Genomic DNA, 22,611 nt, shown 5'->3' with positions numbered 1-22,611 from the left:
TCAGGCCCCATAATGCAGCCAGCACCTTTGGGACTCCTGGACAGCCTTTCTCAGGATGCAGTCAGTAACACATTATTATTTTTTTTTTTTGAGAAACATTATATATCTGTTTTGTATATGCTCATGCACTGATAGCTCACATTAGGAAGTCAGAGAATATTTTGATTCAATTCTTCTACCGTGTGAGTTTTAGGGATTGGTCCCAAGTCACCAGACTGTTTACTGGCTGAGCCTTCTCACTGGCTCAGTTTTGAAGTACCTTTTAATTACAGGTTACCTTTGTTAATTGTAAAGATGACAAGGTTTGCCATCATCTCAACAGTAGTTCCCCAGAGTACCTCACTTGGAATTTTGCTGTGCTATGTTGTCTTCTCTTTTTCTGACCTTGCCCTTGTACCTCCCCTTCATTCTCATTGGCAGCTAGTTTACCAATGTCATGTTCTCTCCATAGGACACAGCTTGGGTTACGGCTTTGTGAACTATGTGACTGCAAAGGATGCAGAGAGAGCAATCAGCACGCTGAATGGCTTGAGACTGCAGTCCAAAACTATTAAGGTAAAGAGGTGTGGTCCCACCTCATCCATTCCTGTGCTGAACTGGAGTCATTCTGAGGCCTGGTGCTTCTAGAGCATCTTGGGGAGTCTATGTACACTTCAGTAACTATCCCAAAGTGACTGGTAACCTCTTCAGTCTCACTATGAAAAGTTATAGGAAAGGAGTGTATACCAAGTCAGTCCTCACCCCCTGCCTATGGCATCCCTTAGGTCCCCTTTTAGGCAGATATGATGGCCTTCAGCCTAAATTATTCCTTTGTCATCCTTGAGACTGCACTGCCAGATTCATATAACAGCTCCGCAATGTTCTCTGGAGCCCTTTGTCTTCAGAGAATTCTTCTTTACCACGCAAACCTTTCCTGAGCCTCCAGTCAGGGCTAGCTGTCAGGAATGAAGATCTGGGTGACTTCTATCTCCTGCCCTACTGCCCTTGTGAGTTCAAGGGTGGTATGTCCATGCAGCATGATAAAGGCCATTATGGTTGTGGGTTCATCTCACGCACAGCATGATACCAACTGATGTCTCACAATTCTGTCTTAACAGCCACCCATGGTCACCACAACCCCCACAAATTTAAGAGCACTCTTCCCAATAAGGCTGTCCTTTCATGGCAGATGCAATTCTGTGTTACCAACTACACCTACAGTTCTAACCCAGTTGGCTGAAATTTTGGAGCCCCCTTGACCCCTTCAGATCCTAAGCCACTAAAATGGTTCCCAGAATTTATAGTTCCTGTTCTGCTGTGCCTAAAGTCAGGACTTACTAAGCAGAGAGACACAGTACATAGAACACTCATGTCCCTGCCCTAGAGTCAAGGAAAAGAACAATGTTTTAGCCATGAAAGGTATTCCATTATGCATCATATCTTAAGTTTCTTTCTCTTTTTTTTTTTTAGATTGATTTATTTATTATGTATACAACATTCTGCCTCCGTGTATACCTGCATGCCAGAGGAAGGCACAAGATCTCATTACAGATGGTTGTGAGCCACCATGTGGTTGCTGGGAATTGAACTCAGGACCTCTGGAAGAGCAGCCAGTGCTCTTAACCACTGAGACATCTCTCCAGCCCCATGTCTTAAGTTTCTATGGAGGTCTTATTCTATATATGGGGCTGACTTAGTTTTTGTCATATAATATTATAAGCATCATTTATTCCCCCTCCACCTGCCCCAGCACACAAATGTGACATGATACTGTTTTGACTCAAAGTCCCAACCTTGTAGCCACTAACATGGTCTTTCTTATACCTTGACCTTCATCTTGTCCATCTTTTAGCATAAATCCAGATGTAAGCCATAGACTTCTGAATAACAAACTATTTAAATAGTTGTAGAAATTTCTCAAGAGGAACCCAAGAAAAAGACCAGACCAATTATTATACAAATAAAGATGAAGAACAAGACTCATTGTGTGTCTGGGCTGGAGAGATGGCTCAGCGGTTAAGAGCACTGCCTGCTCTTCCAAGGGTCCTGAGTTCAATTCCCAGCAACCACATGGTGGCTCACAACCATCTGTAATGGGGTCTGGTGCCCTCTTCTGGCCTGCAGGCATACACACAAACTGAATATTGTATACATAATAAGTAAATAATTAAAAAAAGAAAAAAAAAGACTCATTGTGTCATTGCCTGGTCTTCTGTGGCCTGTCCCAGATGGACATATGTCCATGATGCATATTAACACCAACCCAAGAGCCCATGTGACTACCCATGTTGGACTGAGGGAGCCTGTACCAGTAGGCTCCTACCTGCTACTCAGGCTGTACCATAGGAGATCCTCCAAGATTTCCACTGTTGATCTGGAGAAAAAGCCTTAACCAAGCCAGAATGGGGGATAAAAGTATTCCAGACTCAGGACCTATAGATGCTAGGTCTGTCATTCATAGATGGGGCACCAAGCAAAAGCAGCTGTACTGGAAGAAAACCAGAAGCCAGACATACTCTGTCCCTAAAGCTAAAAACGTTATATCTGAACAGCCTCAGGTAACAGCCCTTTATGGCTAAATTGTCTCTTGTGTCCTAATTGGTCCTGATGTTGTACTCTGGTTGTAGAGGTCAGAGTGACGGGTTCTGCTCCTCTATGCCTAACCATCTTTTCTCTGTGACAGCCTGGCAACTATAGTGAAGAAACAGACTGATCAGGCTTGGGTGCAGCTTTACAGGCCCGCCAGCGGTGTGTGAGTCATACAACTCACACTTAACAGGATGATGGAAGGCCAGATTCTTCCACATGGTATCTCAGGGTCTTCACCACAGCCCCATAGAGTATGAGAAGCTGGCTTTTTCCTTTCCAGCCCTCCTCCCCCCCAGTAAGTGAAATGGTTTTCTTAGGAGAGAGGAGGGATGAAGGCCAAGCCTTGAAATTGGATGCTCTGGCACCTGGCATTTAACACCAGTTTAGCACCTTCCCAGCACTTGGTGGAAGATAAGTACCTGAAACTTAAGTTACAGCACAGAGCTCTGAGGAAATGGAACATTCATTTTGGTCACCCATTGTGTTATTTTGTGTTTTTGTTTTTTAGGTTTTTTTGAGTCAGGATTTCACTATATAACCAGTACTGACCTTGAACTTGTTATCCCCAGCCCCCATCTCTGGAGCACTGTGATTCATTATGTGTGTTCTTATCACCAGTGACTGTGGTTGAGTCATTCAGTAGGTGTTTATTGAATGCCACTATTGCCCCTGACTGTTGTAGGTGCTGAAGGAGAAACGGTGATCATCTAAGTTTTACTCTCATGGAGTTAATTGGATAAAATCACAGTTTGTGTGAGTCTGTGGTAAATGTAGTACATATAGTATAGGGACAAAGGGAGCTGTGCATTAAGTAGATAACAGTTCTGTGACAACCACTTGCTCAGGTGAGTTTTAAGTTTGCTTATATAGTACCCCAGACCAGATATCCTAAATAGCAGAAACTGGTTCACTGCTCTGAAGTCTTAGAACAAGGTTAGTGGAGTTGGCTTTTTTTCTAGGAGCTCTAGAAAAGGATCTTTCATAAGCTTCTCTAAATTCTAACAGTTGTTGGCAATCCATGACATTCCTTGGGTTATAAAAGCATCCCCTTGTTCACTACCTTCATTTCTACATGACATTGTGCCTTTGTGGATGTGCCTGGGTCCAGGTTTCCCCCCCCTTTTTTTTTTTTTTTTTTTTTTGATTTTTCGAGACAGGGTTTCTCCATAGCTTTTTTGGTTCCTGTCCTGGAACTAGCTCTTGTAGACCAGGCTGGCCTCGAACTCACAGAGATCCGCCTGCCTCTGCCTCCCTAGTGCTGGGATTAAAGGCGTGCGTCACCACCGCCCAGCCCAGATTTTTCCTTTTTATAAGGACAATTATATCAGACTAGGGTTTCAGCCTCCCATGTGTGACTTGTCTTAACTAAGTTTGTATGCAAACCAGGTCACATTCTATGATCCTGAGGATTAGGGATTAAACATATGAATCTAAAAAAATATATATGCAAAAATGTATGTATGTATGTATGTATGTATATTTCACCCACAGATTTCTCAAGATGAGGACAGGAAAGCACTGGATTGACACTAAAGAAAAAGTGTTGCTGAGAACTTAGAGGGTCCTTGTGGTGTCCATATACTCAAAGGGGACATGTGCTCATAGCAGTGCCAGATGCCCTAGTGCTGCTCCATTTGACTCAGTTTTGACTTTGAACTTTACAGTGCCTAAAAAGGACAAATAGTTCTTGTGGTTATGTCTGACATTAGCATTGAAGTTTTCCTTAGCATTTGGCTCTGAAAAGTACAGATAGTGCTCTTCTTGAACTCAACCCTACTGGAGGCACTCAGTCACAATTTCAGAATGCCTTTATCTTTGTGTTCTTCATCAGAAGCTGAGAAAATGATCCTGTATGCAGCCTAAGCAAGGTAGACTGGTCCTAGATGGCAACTCCCTGCTGATCTAGCCTAATCCTGGGAAAGCCTAGAAGAGCTGGCAGCCCTGGTAATGGGGAAGCTGGGCAGCAGTCTCTGAGGAAATAAAGTTGTGTACAGTGTATGTGTGGGACTCTAGTGTCCAAACACTGAGAAGGAGTCGCCCCCAGAGACCATCTCACACACCACAGCCGGTGCAAAAGCATGAGGATTTTATTAATTCTGTCATGACAGGGTCCCTCAGCGTTCGGGAAGCCGAGAGACCTCGAATAGCTGGTACAGTCTACTTTTAAAGGGGCCACAGAAGCAAGGGGGGGTTGTTCTTTGACTTTTCTGATTGGCTTATTCGAAAGGGCTATTACCAATAATTGACTGGAGAGCTGTTGTCAGATCAGATGAGGTAAGAGGTCATTTTGACCCCGTTTCCCAGGGGACCGAATCAAAACATACGTATATGGGTAATTGTTCAGGAACTGAGTACATGCATGTTTAGCTGTTAGGTCCTTGGTTCCCAGGGGAGGAGGGGAAGCACTATGGCACAGAGGCTGAGAGGATTCAGAATTGTCAGAAATGGCTTCAGAATTGTCTTAAAAGTCTTACAACACAACTCTGTACCCAGCTTCCTGACTCAGCTTTAGGTCCCATTCTGCCCTTTATTGGCAGAAAAGCCTCCTGCTAACCATACTGTCTCACTGAAGATCAAGGCTGCCCCTGGTCTTTGAGGTCTCTACTATCTCTAGTGCCTCTACCAGGGAAAAAGCCCAAAACCTTTGGATGCTTGCCTTTAGGGTTCCTTTTCTTTCTCCTAGCACAAGCATCAGTACCAAGCATTCAAATGCTGATCACTGGGCCTCCCTCAGCACAGCATTCTTATATAGGCTTTTGTAGTGCCTAGGGTTGATACAGCCTTTCCAAGAGGGTCTCAGCTTTTGTCTGCCATACCACAAGTTCCGTGAAGGTGGGGACGTAGATGCTGTTTTCAGCAGATAACATGAACTTGAATCCCAACTGCTGTGGGCCTATGTTCTCTTTTTCTTTGTGTAATAGGAATAATGTTCTGCTTGTTAGAGATGCTGTGGACCAGCTATAAGGTGTCTGAGCTCCCTGCTGGCCTGTAGTGAGCTGCCATGAAAATGCCATTGCATGATATTGTCCTGTGTGCAATTACATGCCACAGCATTGGCTTTGCATAACACCAAATTTTGGTTCCTTCCTATGGTACTTTGGCCACATGCCAGCCCTAATTCTGACTTGTTTTGTTTTTAAGGTATCCTATGCCCGCCCAAGCTCAGAGGTCATCAAAGATGCCAACTTGTACATCAGCGGGCTCCCGAGGACCATGACTCAGAAGGATGTGGAGGACATGTTCTCTCGGTTTGGGCGAATCATCAACTCCAGGGTCCTTGTGGATCAGACCACAGGTACAGACAGGAGCTAGGATAGGCAGCAAAGGCTTCTCTCTGAGTGTAGAACTAGGTGTTCTAGGGAAGATAGAAAGATATTATTAGTTAGCCTCCAAAAGGGTGCAAATTGGACATTAGTTTTCATTTGATTTGGCTAGGGGAGTGAGCCAGCATTCAAAGAGTCCTGGGGGACAGGACTAATGGTGCATACCTTTAATCCCAGCACTGGAGAAGCAAAAGCAGGTAGATCTGAGTTCGGGATCTGCCTGGTTTATATAGCAGGTGTCAAGCCAGCCATGGTGACATAGTGAAACCCTCTCTCAGAAAAAATGAAAAAGAAATAAAAGGAAGAAGAAGCCACTCAGCATTAGGCTAGCATTTGTAGGAGAAATATCAAAATTCTGGCGTCTTCTCTCTACCCCAGATAGCTTTCGTTGCCCTGGGAATAGTTGGAAAGGTTGCTGTTCACCTGTCACCTGCAGTTCTTACTACAAATACATGGTGTCAGTGTCTCCTCTTAGAGTCCCAAGACCTCACCTTGTAGTGAGCTGCAGCCAACACCACTGACTGTTTCAGGTGGACTTCCTCAGTCTTTATGATTGTGATGCTCCTTTCCAGAGAAAGCAGTAAATTCTTGTCTCTGCCATACTGACCTCTTGGCAGGTCCCTCCCGGACTATATCTTGGACCCCAAACTGTGTGTGGAGAAACTGGACGTAAAAATGCTGAGACTACCACATACGCTCATGCTGCGTCCCAACCCAACCAAAACATTACCAGTCCAACGATAAAAGTACAGCTCCAGCTGGGGGCATCATTACCCATTATCACCGCAGTATGAATGGGAATTTGTGGGCACCAGAAAGGAGGAGTCTGTTCCGAGACTGAGCAAGGCCTGTGTGGATTTGCTTGTTTGTTTTCTTGCTTTCTCCCCTTCACATTCTCCATAGACTTTGTGCCCCATGCCTTGGCTTTGGGTGGCTCAGTCGTTTGAGCAACTTGTGGCACTCTTTATGACTGCACAGGGTTGATGTTTCACTTTGTCTCAAGCTCAGGCTCACTGCAGACTTCCCAGGAACATGTCACAGGAGCTCTGAGTATGATCTATAGCCTGGTATAAACAACTACTCTGAGCAGTCTGTGGCAGAAAGGCCTAGTTTCCCTCACACAGGTTTGCTCCTTTCTCTGGGTGATCAGCAAACTAAGTATCTATTTAGCAGGACCTCCCACCCCCAGTTTGCACTGAACATTGTCAGTAGTTTCTGAAGTACCTGTTGAGAGAAGCAGTGAGCCACTGGCCAGTGGGTGACCAAGCCAACACAGGTTCCTCTCCCTGAGCCTCCTCCCTAGATCGCATATGGCTCCTATATCAGTCATGACCCAGCATTGCTGGGTGTGGGAAACTGGAACAGAACCCCATCCCCAAGAACATACCACTTTTCCTAGAGGCTCCGCCTCTGCTTCTTTGGCATAGTTGGCCCCACCATGCAGAAAGTGTCACCTCTACAGTCAGCTCCCTCATCTGTTTGTAGGGACTTTGTCTCTTTCCTTTGTCCAAGAGATATACCACAATATCACCCCCTCTCCCTAATTAGCCATGAACTCAGGATGATTTCACACTTTACTCTTGGCCTTCACTTTGTTTCTCGGCCACTTTAGCAAAGGACACTACAATCTAAGCAAGAAGAATGTGGCAGGACTCCCCTCCCTTCCCTAGCCCTCCTTCCACAGATGAAGCCATGTAAAAAGATAATGACTTGCTCTTCAGGGCTTCTGCTGCAAAGAGAGGCTACTCTTGCTAAGACTGTATGAGGTTCAACATTCCCAGGGAAGAGAAGGGTATGGAAAGGGAAGACTTGTGTTATGTTCTGTGAATGAAAAGCACTTAAAGTTCAGAAAAGCAAGGGTAGGACCATGGTCCAATGGTAGTCTGCATACCATGATTAAGGTCCCAGGTCTCATTCCCAGTACTGGGGGGAAAAAAAGTACTTAACAGAATAGCATTTGGGGCTGGCGTGGTGACTAAGTAGGTGAGGGTACCTGCCCACAAGTCTGAAAAACAAATTCAATCCATGGGCTCTATGTGGTGGAAGAAGAGAACCAGCTTCCTTACATTATCCTCTGACTTAATTTGATTTATGACTTCAAAGGGTTAGAACTCATGATGGCCAAGGAAAGGAATAGTTGAGAGCTTAGATTGTGATCCATAGCCACAAGGCAAGGAGCCTTCTACCAGTGACACCCCTCCTTGAAGAAAGTCATACCTCCTAATCCTTCCCAGATAGTTTAAACAACTAGGGACTAAGTATTCAAATATATGAACCTGTGGAGGCATTCTCATTCAAACCACCACAATTATTTTTAAATACATTTTTATTTTATGTGTATGAGTGTTGTCTACTTGAATGTGTATGCATACAGTGTGCATACAATGTTTAAAACAACAGCAATGTTTAAAATAACAACAACAGCACACAAAAAAACCAAAGATGGTGGCACAAATTTTTAATCCCAACACTGTGGAAGCCGAGGCAAATGGGTCTCAGTGAGTTTGAAGCCATTCAGGGCAGCGTGGTAGGACCCTCCCTGCCTTTAAAAAAGAAGAAAAACTGCATCTTCTTTTAAGAATCTTCATGTAGAAGACAGTGGTAGCTCACACCTTTAGTCTCAGAGGGAAGCAGATCTCTGTAAGTTTGTGGCCAGCCTGGTCTACAGAGCAAGTTCCAGGACAGCCAGGGCTGTTACACAGAGTAATTAAAAGAAGAATCTTCATGTAGGGCTGGAGAGATGGATGAGTAGTTGCTACTCATCCAAAGAACCAATTTCAATTCCCAGCATCCACAGGGCAGTTCATAGCTGCCATTTTCAGGATATTGGATATCTTCATTTGACCTCCACAGGCACCAAGCACACAGTGATACACATACATATACATAGGCAAAGCATTCACATATATAAAATAAAATAAATAAATCTTTTAAAAAATATTTACATCCATAGTCATTAAAACTAGTTTTTTTATTTTTGTTTTTTTATTCGTAATTGTGAATGTGATTAGTTCACACATCTGGAAGTTGTGCCAGTTCTTGGTTTCTATTGTTAATCCTGAAAACATTAGCAAAAAGAAAGCCCAATTCAGGAAATTTTCTGAAGAAGAGTCACAGTAAGAGCCAGTGGAGATGGAAGACACCACCAAGGAAGCATTGCTTTCCAGACACGCAGGACTTAGGCACATATGAACTCAGAGATAGTAGCAGCTTGCACAGATCCAATCTGGCTGATGTTGGAACTGAGAGAGAGAAGTGGACATTATCTCCCATCCCTAACCAAGCAGTCATCTCACTAAGGAAAAATTAGTTTTCTCTAATGGAGTCTCATTGTATAAACCACAATTAAGGGCAGTCCCTATGCCTCACAGTAGACAGCCAACTGAAAACTAACTCAGTGATATTTTTGAAACTTTTGTCTCATAATACTTGTTCTTTTCCTGTTGGTTTGTTTGTTTTTATTTCCCTGTTTGTTTTCTAAAATGAGAGAAAGCAAGCATGAAGTTACAAGTGGGAATAAGGGGAGCAGGGAGGGGAAACCATAATAAAACTAATTGTGTGAAAAAAAATCTGTTTTTATTTAAAAATAAAGCCCAAATCACAGTCATCTTCAGCAGTATGAATTCATCAGACATGAATTTTTTTACCTCCTTCATAAGGTATTATCCCCTTTTTCTTTCAGATAGTTTTTATTTAAAAGCAATTGCATAAAACTAAAGAAGCCATTCTTGGACACAGGCTTTTCCTCTGCTTGGTCACAGGTCTAAGAAATAGAATGACAGTCATTCTAAAGGTGACGTTGTACCAACCCACCACAACTTTGAATCATACTGGCCTGAAGTTAGGTCAGGGTTCAGCTTTCCAGGATCAGCCAAGCTGTCAATTTTGCTGTGTAAGAGTAATACAGACACCTGCTGACAAAGATTGGTCTTCAGGTATTCCTTCAGTTGTTGAGCAATGAGCTCAAATATCAGAATCAGAGCATGGCATATTGCTAGGTCTGAAATCACTAAATCAGTGTGTGCTATGCATTTTAAGTAGGGGTTACGTTTTGTTGGGGTTTGCAATGTTACCTTTGAACCCAGAAGAAAGAATCCATAAGATTCCTGGCTGCTGTGCACATGAATTATATGGCATTTCGGGTTCTTCTAAGAAGTGATTAGGGGAAGTACCAAGATATGGGAAGAGACTTGAGAACATTTGACAGCATGCTCACTTCACAGGTCACCAAAGAGGCCATCATTGTTACTCGTTAACTGTGCGCTAAGGGCCTTTGCCTAAACCAGGAATAAAGTGCCATTAGTAGAGTGGTTGCCTGACATGCAGAAGGATCCGAGTTCAGTCCTTAGCACACATATGCTAGGTGTAGTGACACATACCTGAAATTGAAGCACTTGAGAGGTAGAAACAATATTAGTAGGAGTTCAAGATCATAGGCAACATGTGAGTTTGAGGCCAGCCCTATCTCAAACTGAAAAATGTCTGCCTAGAAAAGGATCACCCTCATCCAGGTTAGCCTTAGCTGGTCATGTGAATGAGAATATTTAGTTAGATTGGAGTAGCCTTCTCTTCTAGACCACATTCAGAAATCTAGTTTAAAGATGTCACTAAGATGGGCAGGCACTTTAATACTTTCTTAACAAACTCTTCAGTGTTTGCAGCCATCACCCATTTCTGAATGTACTTCAGAGCAAAGTTTACCCCTTTGCTCCTCCCAGGGAATCATTGCTTCAGCTAGAAAGAGAGTCTGAAATCTTAATCTTTGATTAGTCATTGTTTTCTTTATTCATTTGTTTGCATATTTGGAGTTGTTTTCAGTTTATTTCATTATGTAGGTGCCTAGTTTGAATGAACCACAGCCTACAGACTTGACTTTTGCTTCTCAGTTTTATTTTTCTGTCCTTAAGGTTTTTCCCCCTAACTCCATTTTTGTTGGTTTGTTAAAAAGGTTTATCCAGAGGGGTTGCGTTTATCCGGTTTGACAAACGGTCGGAAGCAGAAGAGGCAATTACCAGTTTCAATGGTCATAAACCCCCAGGTTCCTCCGAGCCCATCACAGTGAAGTTTGCAGCCAATCCCAACCAGAACAAAAACATGGCTCTCCTCTCGCAGCTGTACCACTCGCCTGCTAGGCGGTTTGGAGGCCCTGTGCACCACCAGGCGCAAAGATTCAGGTGGGTCCAGAGGTTGACATCCTGGTAGGCTATTCATAGCCTGTTACACTACTCCTTCAAGCTAAACATAGCCCTGTGTTGAGAGGACTTCTCAGAGAACGCTAGACTTATCCTACCAGTCACATTTTTCTAGCTTTGTCCTCACCTCTATTAGAAGTGTGTCTGCACTAGGCATGGTGACTCACCTGCAGTTCCATCACTGGAGAGACATAGGCAGAAGAATCAAGAATTAAAGACCACTTGGACTACAAAGCAAAACTATTTTCAAAGGAAAGGAAAATATTGCAATGGACCCTTAATATCAGTGGTCAGAGAGTGGGTTCCAAGTCCTCTGTAGGCACCAAGTGCAAGGTTGCTCAACTCTCTTATAAGATCTTTGCACATCACCTACACATGTCCTCCTATAGACTGGATACTCTTAATACCTAGTTCAGTCTAAGTACTGTGAAAGTAGTTGCTGTGATGTCTTAACTGTGGGATAATGGCAAGTCTGTACCCAGACAATATGGATTCTTTTTTTCCCAGGTATATCCAGACTATAGTGAGTCATGTCCACAGATAGCCCATGGCTGCAGGGGGCCAACTGTACATCCACTGAGGCATTGTCTGTCATCGGAGTTGAAAAGGTGGCACCAACTCCACTGGCTTCTGGTAGTGCTCCAGGACTTGGTTCCTGTAATATGAAGTCATATTACTGGAATAGTTCAGCAGGAATTGCAATCCTTCGATCCTTAGTGTGCCTTTTTTTCTTTTTCTTTTCTTTTTTCTTTTTTTTTTTTTTTAATCTTGGACCTGGAGAGATGGCTCACCAGTTAGGAACACTGCTACTCTTCCAGAAGATGTGGGTTCAGTTCCCAGCACACAGGTGTTGTATCACTCCATTACCAGGGAATACAATCCCTTCTTTTGGTCTGTGGGGACACCAGGCACACACATAGTGTGTAGACATACATGCAGGCAAAACACACACACATATAAAAATAGATAAATGCATATATTTTAAAACTATGTTAAAAAAAAAAAGCCTGTGTCTGTGAGAAAAGATGGCAGTCAACATGTACTTAGGCAAGACCTATTTATAAGTTAAATACATTTGATCACTGACTTTAAGGCAAGCCTTTATTGTGTGACTTCCTTGTCCATTTTTTCTTTCCTTTTTAGACAGGGTTTAATATAGGCCAAGATGGCCTAGAACTCACCATGTAGCTAATGGATAAGAATGGCCTAGAGCCAGGCCTGGTGGAGCATGCCATTAATTCCAAGCACTCTCTGAGTTGAAGGCTAGCCTGATCTACTGAGTGAGTTCAATAACTGCAAAAGCTACACAGAGAAACTTGGGGGGCGGGGGAGAGAAAAAGAATAGCCTTAAACTTCTGATCCTTCTGCCTCCACCTCTTGAATTCTGGCAAATGAATCTGCTGCAGCTGCTGCTGCATCCTGTTTGTGATGTGCAGGGGCTGCCGTACTATATTGAAGCTGCTTGGTCATATTTATAGCTGAGTGTTAGGTGTCTGCTGCTTAAAGGCCCTGACCTAAAGAAAGGCTGCTTTCCTCAATTCTTTTGTCTTCTACTAAAATATTGTCAGTTGCCAGACTCAGCTAGAACAAAACCAGCTTAGAATCAGTTCAGAGTGTTAATACTGCGTTAGGAGCAATGAAAAAAATCAAATTTAGGTGCCATTTTCTTCATTTTTGTCAGGGTGTCAAAAGCTTGACTTAGGTGGATAAAGTTGTGTTGTGTTTTGTTTCTGCTTCACTCTAGATTTCTCATCTTTGTTTTAAGCATTGGGGCTGAGTAGATCCTGCTCTTTCTACAGAAGCTGTCTTGGAGAAGATTATTTTCATAGTATAGCCATGTAGAGTCCTCAGCCTGGCTCTGGTTCCAAAGCTGACCTGCCTCTACCTCCTGGTTTAAAAGCAGGCTGGGGAGGCATGTGGAAAGAATCAGGCCATTTCAGGAATCTAAAGCCAGTGGAGCGGTTCCAACTAAGTAATCAGACAGTAACATGAAGAGCTGCTCAGGGACAAGACCAGAGGATGCTAGAGGAACAGGGTTTGGATGGGACAGAGATAAGGAAAGGAAGACAGGCCCAGGTGGACAGAGAGCAGGCAGACAGGACAGGACTCTTTGTCCATCAGTGACAATGAGGGTGATCTCCTTAAGAAATGAGAATGAGGAAGATGGGTATTTGTGTCCAAAAGCTCTCAGCTAGAGATGCATATCTGAAATCCCAGGACTGGGAATGCTGAGGCAGGAGAATCTTAAGACAGTAAACTAGTCCCCTAGGTGTTTTCAGTATATAGTCATTTTTTGGGGTTCATTAGAGGACTGGTTCTAGGACACCACCTCACATCCCTATCTCACATTTCAGAATCATCCAACATATAAAATAGAGCGGTGTTTGCAATGATCCCATACACATCTTCTCTCCAGCTCATCTGCAGATCTCCACATGATTTATACCTGGCACTCTGTGATTACCATGGAAACAGTATACTATAGTATACTATATTGTTCAGGCAGTAGTGACCCAAAAATCTGTCCGTGGTTAAAACAGGTAGAAAATTGTGGGGAGTTTTGCAAAGGATCCCTCCTCCCCCAATTATCTTTTTTTTTTTAAGATTTATTTATTTATTATGTATACAACATTCTGCCTTGATATATGCCTGCACGCCAAAGGAGGGCGCCAGATCTCAGTACTGATGGTTGTGGGCCACCATGTGGTTGCTGGGAATTGAACTCAGGACCTCTGGAAGAGCAGTCAGTGCTCTTAACCTCTGAGCCATCTCTGTAGCCCAAGGACCTCTCAAGTCTTTTTTGTTTGTTTGTTTTGTTTTTCGAGACAGGGTTTCTCTGTAGCTTTGGTGCCTGTCCCAGAACTAGCTCTTGTAGACCAGGTTGGCCTCGAACTTACAGAGATCCGCCTCCCTCTGCCTCCTGAATGCTGGGATTAAAGGCGTGCGCCACCACCGCCCGGCTCCAATTATCTTTTTTGATTCAGAATTGGTTGAGTTGCAGATGTGAATGCTAAAGACATCATTTGATTGGAAGAATGCTTACCCAGTATGTATGAAGCCCTGGGTTCCATTCCCGGCACCACATAAACTAGGTGTTTTAGTACAAACCTGTCATTCTAGCACTTGGAAGGTGGAAGCAAAAGGATCTGAAGTTCAGGATTATCCTTAGTTACCTAGGGAGTCAGAGGCCAGCTTGGGCTACATTAGACCATGCTTGGGGCGGGGGACCCTATGTTTGCTGGCATGTACTTAGTTCCAGTACTCGGGAAACAGAGCAGATAGCTTTCTGTGAGTTCGAACCAGGCCTGTTCTACATAGTGGTGAGTTCCGGGCCAGCTAAATCTACATATAGTGAGACCCTGTCTCAAAATTAACAAGTTGGGCAGTGGTGGCCTATGCCTTTAATCCCAGCACTCTGGAGACAGAAGCAGGCAGATCTCTTTTAAGTTTGAGGCCAGCCTGATCTATAAGATCTAGTTTCCAGGACAGGCTCCAAAGCTACAGAGAAACCCTGTCTTAAAAAACAAAAAAACAAAATTAACAACAAAATGAAATGCATATGGAGAACCTATAGATATAAAAGGCCCACTGTAGTTGCCACATGATAATCTAGGTGACTTGGAACCACAGTCAGTGCAATTTTCTAGTTCTCACTGAAAGCCAACTCAACTTAGTGTGTTAGAGGCACCTGGGTACCATCCTACCACCCACATCAACAATACCATAGTCTTTCTGCATTAAGACTGCCTCTGAACCACAGAAGGCCATCTGACCACTGCAACATTCTACTGCTGGCTATTGAAACAAGTTCTCACAGTTTTTAAAACCAAAACAAATACTGTATTTTGGTTCTTTCTCACCACATTAAAACTAGCCCTGAAGCCTTCTTTTATCACATGGGGTCCCACAGCCCAGAGTCTGGTATCATTTTGGAGCAGGTGATGATTCTTTGGTTGTATGCTGCTCCAGAGATATCTATGTCCTCAAACATTCCTAAACTTTCCCTCCAGCTGTTTGTGGGGATGGTTTTTTTTTTGTTGTTGTTTTGTTTGTTTCTTCCAAAAATACCTACAGAGGGCAACAGAGCTTACTCTTTTATTATTCTCCTTAATCTTATCACTGCAGCTACATGTTCTCTACATTTTTTAGCAGTTCACTATGGCCCGGAATAGTGTATATGCCTGTTGTCCTAACACTCAGGCTGAGGCAAGAGGACCACGAATCCTGAGCCAGCGTGAGCTGTAGAGTAAGATACCTGTTGCCCAAAAGAAATGGAAAAATAGATGGGATGGAGGTGGCACACGCCTTTAATCCCAGCACTCACAGACAGGTGGATCTCTTGTGAGTTTGAGGCCATCCTGCTCTACAGAGCAGAGTTCCAGGACAGGCTCCAAAACTATAGAGAAACCCTGTCTTGAAATAAATACATACATACATACATAAATACATAAATGAAATAGAAAAATAGAGGGCATGGTGGGGAGATGAGGGAGGAGGTAGGTACGTGAATGGGTGGGTGTGGTGGTGGATGTTTCACTGTGGGAAAAACTCACTGTGTTTGTCAAGTTACTGATACTCCTCTATCTACTGAGTTCATAGGCCTTGGTAGCTTGACCTGACCCTTGTGGGGTGGTTTGAGCCAGTTCAGAGCTAGGGGAAAGGAATTATTGTGTCCTGTACAGGACTTTGACCCCTTTGATACCTCAGGCAGAAGTATCACTATGAGAAGGAACTAAAACTGGAGATGGTGACATATACCTTTAATCCCAGCACCCAGGAGGCAGAAGCAAATCTGAGTTCAAGGCCAACCTGGTCTACAGAGTAAGTTCCAGGACAACCAGGAGTTAAACAGAGAAAACCTGTCTTGGGGAGAAAGAAAAAATAGAAAAAACAAAGGACAAGAAAGCAATGAAAAGGGACTAAACTTGGGGAAATCAGGGAGTGTTCTTTCTCCCCTACATGGACTACTGTATACACAAAGGGTGCTGTCCGCTGCACTGGAGCATGTGGAAGAATTTCAATGTGGGATACGGGATTGGACTTGTGGTCAGTGCCCACCTTCAGTTCCTTTCCCAGCACACAAAAACTAAAGTAAAATGGGGAAAGTCTCAGAAACAACTAAAGGCACCCCACATATGCTGCACACATATAGCAGGAGAAGTGCTGCTGCTGCTGCTGTCAAATGGCAGTAGCTGGGTACCTCAGAGTCAGACCCTAACAGAACGGGTCCTGCCCCACCACTGTTTTGCAAGATTCCTTTCGAAAGTTACCCAAAGGTGCAGACAGTGTGTTTTCTCTTAAGTGCACAAATTCAGATGAATTATATGAAAGTAGAAGGAGCTATTTGGGAAGAAGGCGGGATCTGAGAGAAGATGGGACAAGAAGATAATAAAGGAGAAAATATCACAGTGAACATTGTTACCTTACACAGCTAAGTCATTTTGACTCTCGTGGTACCCCAGCCTTGAGCATCTGTAACTTAGAGGAAGAGCTAGCTGGCTGTGTAGAGCAGTGAGAGGCCCAGTATCCTTACATCAATGCACCATCATCCCGGCCTGCCCGTCCTTTCTCCCTCTTACCCCTCCTGTGCAGATACACTACTGGCCTTAACCTTGACCTGAACGTGTGCTCTCTGTTTGCTAGGTTCTCCCCTATGGGTGTAGATCACATGAGTGGGATTTCTGGTGTCAATGTCCCCGGCAATGCTTCCTCGGGCTGGTGCATCTTCATCTACAACCTTGGGCAAGACGCTGATGAGGGGATCCTCTGGCAGATGTTTGGTCCCTTTGGTGCAGTCACCAATGTGAAAGTGATTCGTGATTTCAACACCAACAAGTGCAAAGGGTTTGGTTTTGTGACCATGACAAACTATGAAGAAGCTGCAATGGCCATAGCAAGTCTGAACGGCTACCGCCTGGGGGACAAAATTTTACAGGTTTCCTTCAAAACCAACAAGTCCCACAAATAACTCGCTCATGCTTTTCTTTTTTCTTTTCTTTTTTTCTTTTTTTGTACGGAATAGATAATTAAGAGTGAAGAAGTTGAAACTTTTTTGTTAGTGTACAACTCATTTTGCGCCAATTTTCACAAGTGTTTGTCTTAGTCTAAATGAGAAGTGCAAAAGGTTTTTATACTCTGGGATGCAACCAACATGTTCAAATGCTTGAAATCCCACAAATGTTAGACCAATTTTAAGTTCCTTAAGTTATTTCCTTTAAAGTATATATTAAACCTAAACCTAAATAGACTGCATTGACTAACCAGTCCCTCTGGATGGTGGTGGAACTGAAGCATGCTTTAACTTCTAAGACTGTCTAACACCTGTTTCATTTGATGTCTCCACAGACCAGATTTAAAACGAAACAAAAATCTTTTTTTCTTCTTCTTAGTTTTAGTTCTTAACCTAAAGATGTTAGACAGATGGAGAGTGTGTTTTCTCAACTGCCTCACCATTTTAAGCAATTTCTGCTTTAGTTGACAGAAAATTTGCCCTCCCCAGCAGGTCCCACTGCTGCCTCCTGTCCACTCAATCCTGGCTCTATGGTGTTGGGAGCAGCAGCAGCAGGGCCCATACTCTATGGACCCTCCCCAGGGAGGATAATGGGTTCCACATGTTGGGCTTGGCCAGGCCCTCCAGAGGACACAAAGGTGTTTTATAAGCCCAGGCACCAATGAGAACGGACCAAAGAGTTTCAGGGCAGCTCCAGTATATTCCAGAGTCAGACCTGAGCTCCAGGCATGCCTGAAGATGTCCCACTCCTCTGACATCCTGAGTGTCTGTCCACACATTGCATGCATGGTGCCCACACATCAAATACTATTGTTCATGCAACCTCTCGAGTTTCCAAGACCATTTAACCTATCTTGAATGCACAATGACAGCTCTGTTTTTAATGACACAGAAACATTTGAGCATTGTATTTCTCGCATCCCTCCTTGTGAGCACTAGACTTTTTCCAATCTTAGATTTTGTTTTGAAATTTTGCTTTTGTATGGACACTCAGCAGAAAAGTACTTCTTGCCAGTTATCTATTAACAAAAACCTTTGATTTGTAGTTTTAAGGATTAACCCTCAAAGTTCTCTTCATAACTGCCTTGACGTTTGGGGTTCTGTTCTGTTAATTTTCTTTTGCTTTTTTGTGTTTTTTGTTTGTTTTTACTTTTGCATTTAAGACCATTAAATTTGATTTTGTTTTGCTCGAGTTTTGTTTTGTTTTTTGTTTTACCTTTTCTTTCTTTTTTGGCTAGGGAAGGCACAGACAGCCCAGCATTCAGGGAGGAGTCTGTCAGACCTTAAACATTTGCCTGAAAATTTAAAAAGCATTTCTGGATCTAAGGTGTAGAAACACAGCTGTGGATCAATGGTTCTTAACTCGGGAGCTGGTAGGAAAAGTCAGAGGGAAGGCCTTCGGAGCAGATAAGGCCTGACCTCTGCACCCCTCAGAACCGTGGTCTGATTTTTAATAGCATGTGGAGAGAATGAGAACAGGCTAGCCCGGTTAACTGGCAGCTCTTCACTTTGATGTGAGCCTGGAGTGTGTAACAGCAGGCTAGTACTTAGTTTTTGATATCATATCATGATATGACGGCATCATTTACATATTTGTTTACTTATTTGCGTATTTAGCTATTTTGTTTCATTTATTTAAGTGGAAAACTGAGCAACAAGCACAGCCATCTCTAAAGCATGTCATCGTGTCAGAAACCCTTGGACAATTTGAGGCTGCCTATTCCCCTCTCTGTGCCTCCTTTCCCTGTCTTCCCTATAGTGTTCCCCACCATTGATGACCTTGCCTCATGTACCAGGGCTTTGTCCCACCTGACAGGAGCCAAGTGCTACTCACTCCTTCCCAGAATTCCCAGCCTGTAGAACCTGAAGCCAAGAACCAAAGGCCCATTTGCCCAGATCTGACCAAAAAAAAGAGAGGGGTCACCTGCTCTGTTGCTACAGAGTGCTCCTCCCCATAGTACCAGAATGTTCTGGTAAAATAAGCATTTCCAGTTTCTCAGGCCAACATTCTTCTGAGTGAAGGTGGGATTCCCCATCTGACCCTTCCCTGCTTCGTCCTCACTCCTACAGCCATAGCAGGTGTCCCAGGCCTGAAAGGGACTGTGTCTTTAAAGCACCTGGTGCTCAGAACCAGCACCTCAGTCACTACCATCTCCACCCCACAAACACCTGTTTACTCCATAGTGATCATTCCGACCGGAAGCATGAGAGGGAAGGGGAAAATCATACCAGCTTCTGCAGGTGGCCTCAAGTTGAGTGGAATTGTGTGTAGTCTCCACTGTCTGAACAGCGTTCTAGATAAAAGCCGGTGCATTTCTTGACAGGCTTTCTTTGTCAGTGTCTAGAAGGAGTTAGCTTTGAAAAGGCATTCCTGAAAGCAGTTTTCAGTGTATGAAGGGACTGGGTGCTGGGCCTCATCTCAGAGTTCATGATGGCTTGTATAGGCTTTCTAGAAAGGGGACATCCCAGAATCCAGAGGTGTATGTGATTAAAGTGCTTGCAGAGCATAAAGGAAACTCTGAGTTCCATCCCAGCAATGGAGAAAAAGTTACTACCCAAGAAACTATTCTTAATTTTTCTTTTTCACAGAAATCCATCCTGTTTTTATTGAGCAGGATAAGGGCATTCCTTTTATTTGGTAATCTGATGTTTAAAAAAAAATACAGAGTAGGTAATGTTCATTTATCAGAAATATGGTTCAGCCAATACCAAAGAGGCTTTGACTGAGTTCTCTTGACCTGTATGATTGACCCTGGTAGTGGGTTATCTATCTGTTGAGCCGCCATTCTACTTCTAGTTGGGTTACCTGTTTTCTTCCTGGTGTGATTCTCTCCCCTAACTGAAACTTTTCTAGGTAATGTACCCAGCCATCTTGGCTGTGCCTCTGGTTGCAGTACTGTGACTGTATGTCCCTCCTCCCCATACTTAGTTGCTCTGCTCAGCTCACCATCTTGCTTGACTGAGAAGCAGACTTCCCTGGGGTGGGAGGTAAGGGGTGATGCCACTGTAATGAGTGGGTTCTGTCTTCTTTGCAATTGCCTTAACCTTTAAAGAGTCTGTGCTTGGCAGTAAACAGTTCAGGAACCTTACACAGCTGGGTACTGGACCTCCTGGCTATAAGGGGCTATGATAAGTCTCCCAGCTGAGATTTGAGGGGAATCCTGCTGGGTCAGAGAAATAGATGAACCTCCAAGACAGTGGCAGTTATCTGCCCAGCTTTGCCTCCAAACAAAAGCCATTTGTCTATAACATAACATGTTGAAAGGATGTGACCTACTCCAGTCTGGTGTTATATTTGGGAATCAAAGTTGAAATAACAGCTCTTCCAGATAGCATGATTCAGCTCAGTTTTATCTCTTAATGCTTTGTGCAGCCAGCTTTCCTCTATTGGATGAAAGACAATATGAATAAGTTGAAAGGGGCCTCTGCCTTCTCCATCCCTTCCCATCTTCCCAGGAACTGCCTCACCTACTGGAACCTGAGGTAGCTGGGGTTTATCACACTCAAGAGGTCAGGAATTCTGCTTTCCAACTTCCCTAGAACACCCCAAAGTCATGAACGCATATTGTTGAATGACATTGATGATTTGACACATTCTTAGGGGAGCAATAGAACATGCATTTCCATCCTAGATAAGGACTTCCCACTTCCCACACCTGCCTTTGACCTTTAATAATGATTGTATTACATTTTTCCCTAACCTTTTGCTGATGTGGTTCAATTTCTTTTTCTCAGTCATGAAAATATTTATTATTTATTTATTTATTACTTGTAAGTCACCAGCTGCCAAGTATCCACATTAGGCTGATGGAGACTTTGAGAGGACTGTGCTTTTCTGTTCCCCCTCCCCCAGAAGAGAAGGCTGGTTGGTTGGTGGAGGCCACCTCTCTTCCCACATGCTGTTTTCCCTCACAGTGGCTTGCTTTGGGGGAGGGGAGGGCTTCTACCAGCTGATTCCCATGTTGTACACTAGATGGCTAGACATTTTTGTATATTAGTATGTTTTAAGTTATTGATTTGTTTTATATGAAATAATTTATTTTTCAGGTACCTTTTTTTTTTTCATTTTAACTTTGTTTTTAAATGGGTTTGTTTTCAATAAAGTCTGACACTGCTGTCCAAAGTCAACAATAAAGTGAATCCCATTGTGTTCTTTTGAGGATGTTTATGTAACTAGCCTTTAAAAGTAATTTTCAGAAAAAGGTAGGGACAAAGCCCTTACCTGTTTCCCTTCTCCCAGTTTGCCTTTTTCCCCACTATTTTAAATCCTTGTGAATAAATGTTCTTCAGTGTTTTAGGAAGAAGAAGCAAACCTAGATTTTGATAATCCAGAAGATTTCAGATTAATGAAGCTTTGAAAGAACCATTTTTCGAAATTTTAGTGACGTGTGAATATTTTTTGTCAATGGCTTTCTCAAAGAGAATGAAACTTTTGCACCATTTTCAGAGTTTTTATAGAGATGCCAAATTGATATATTTACATGTAATGGAAACATGAAAAAAGTTTTATTAAACAATTGTTCATAGCTGTGTAGACATTTTAATTCAGTTTCCAAGGCTCTTCAAAAGCGTATATTGGAGGTATGGGGCGTTAACTGATGATTCCAAATGAAATCAGTTTGTCCGAATACTCAGTTCTTCGCAGGTGTCAGGTTTGTGTTAAACACTGTATGTTACCAGTGACTGGAATTCTGTGATATTTTGGTAATAAATGAAGTGGGATCGTTGAGATGCGACGGTGTAGGGGTGATCATGTGTGACTTGTCAGCATTCCAAAGCTGGATAAAGTGCCAGGTGACTTCTTCCCTTCGTGAGACAGGACCAGGCCACAGCCTTGACCTAGCAGAGAGGGAGCCCATGGACACCCCAGGTATGATGTGTATCTGTCTCTTCGTCACCCTCTCATTTCTACCCAGGTGTTTCTTCCTCACGAGGAACCCCATTGCCCTGATGGTCAATACCTCTTCCCCGTACTTTTGGGTTGAACATGGCCACATTTGAGCCATGGGATGGAGTGGGACTCGGTTTCCTTTGGGGACAAGAAAGCAAGTGTAACTCTCCATCTTATTATGTGATTGGGAGCACAGACTCTCATGTGGGTTGGAGATGTGGCTCTTTGGATAGAGTGTCTAGAATGCACTAAGATTTGACCTCTGGATTGGTGCCACAAAAAGCAAGTCTGGTAGTGTGTTGCTGTAATCCAAATACTTGAGAAGCAGAGACAGGAGGACCAGTAGCACAAGGTCAACCTTGACTACATAGCAGATTTAAGGCCAGGCTGGGATATGAGAGACCTTATTACCTCCAAGCCCTCCAGAGTTTGGGGGTGGGTACTGCTTTCTGGAGTTAAGGATCTAAAGTCTGGAAAAGAAATTGTAGCCAGGTGGTGGTTATGCATGCTGTTAATCCCAGCACTCAGTATGGAGGGGGGAGCAGAGGCAAGAGGATCTCTGGGAGTTTGAGACCAGCCTGGTCTACAAAGCAAAATCCAGGATAGCCAGGGTTGTTGCACAGAGAA

The 22,611-nt window shown here is 43.4% G+C and overlaps 1 protein-coding gene across 1 annotated transcript in view; it reads left to right on the top strand.

The window, feature by feature from the left end:
* Elavl1 (ELAV like RNA binding protein 1) overlaps window positions 1-18,285 on the top strand; it is a 43,789-nt gene extending 25,504 nt beyond the window's left edge. The window contains exons 3-6 of the mRNA XM_041677842.1: window positions 452-555; window positions 5,710-5,863; window positions 10,840-11,065; window positions 16,727-18,285. Of these exons, the coding sequence (XP_041533776.1) occupies window positions 452-555; window positions 5,710-5,863; window positions 10,840-11,065; window positions 16,727-17,051 (809 nt within the window). The 3' untranslated portion in view covers window positions 17,052-18,285. The remainder of the gene's footprint in view (window positions 1-451; window positions 556-5,709; window positions 5,864-10,839; window positions 11,066-16,726) is intronic.
* The last annotated feature ends 4,326 nt before the right edge of the window (window positions 18,286-22,611 follow it).

This window comes from Microtus oregoni, unplaced genomic scaffold (assembly GCF_018167655.1).
Source record: "Microtus oregoni isolate MIOR12 unplaced genomic scaffold, Mior012 000029F_ref0000214, whole genome shotgun sequence".
NCBI classification, from domain to species: domain Eukaryota; kingdom Metazoa; phylum Chordata; class Mammalia; order Rodentia; family Cricetidae; genus Microtus; species Microtus oregoni.
Note: the sequence above shows the minus strand (reverse complement) of the source record. Positions and strands in the feature narration are given on the sequence as shown.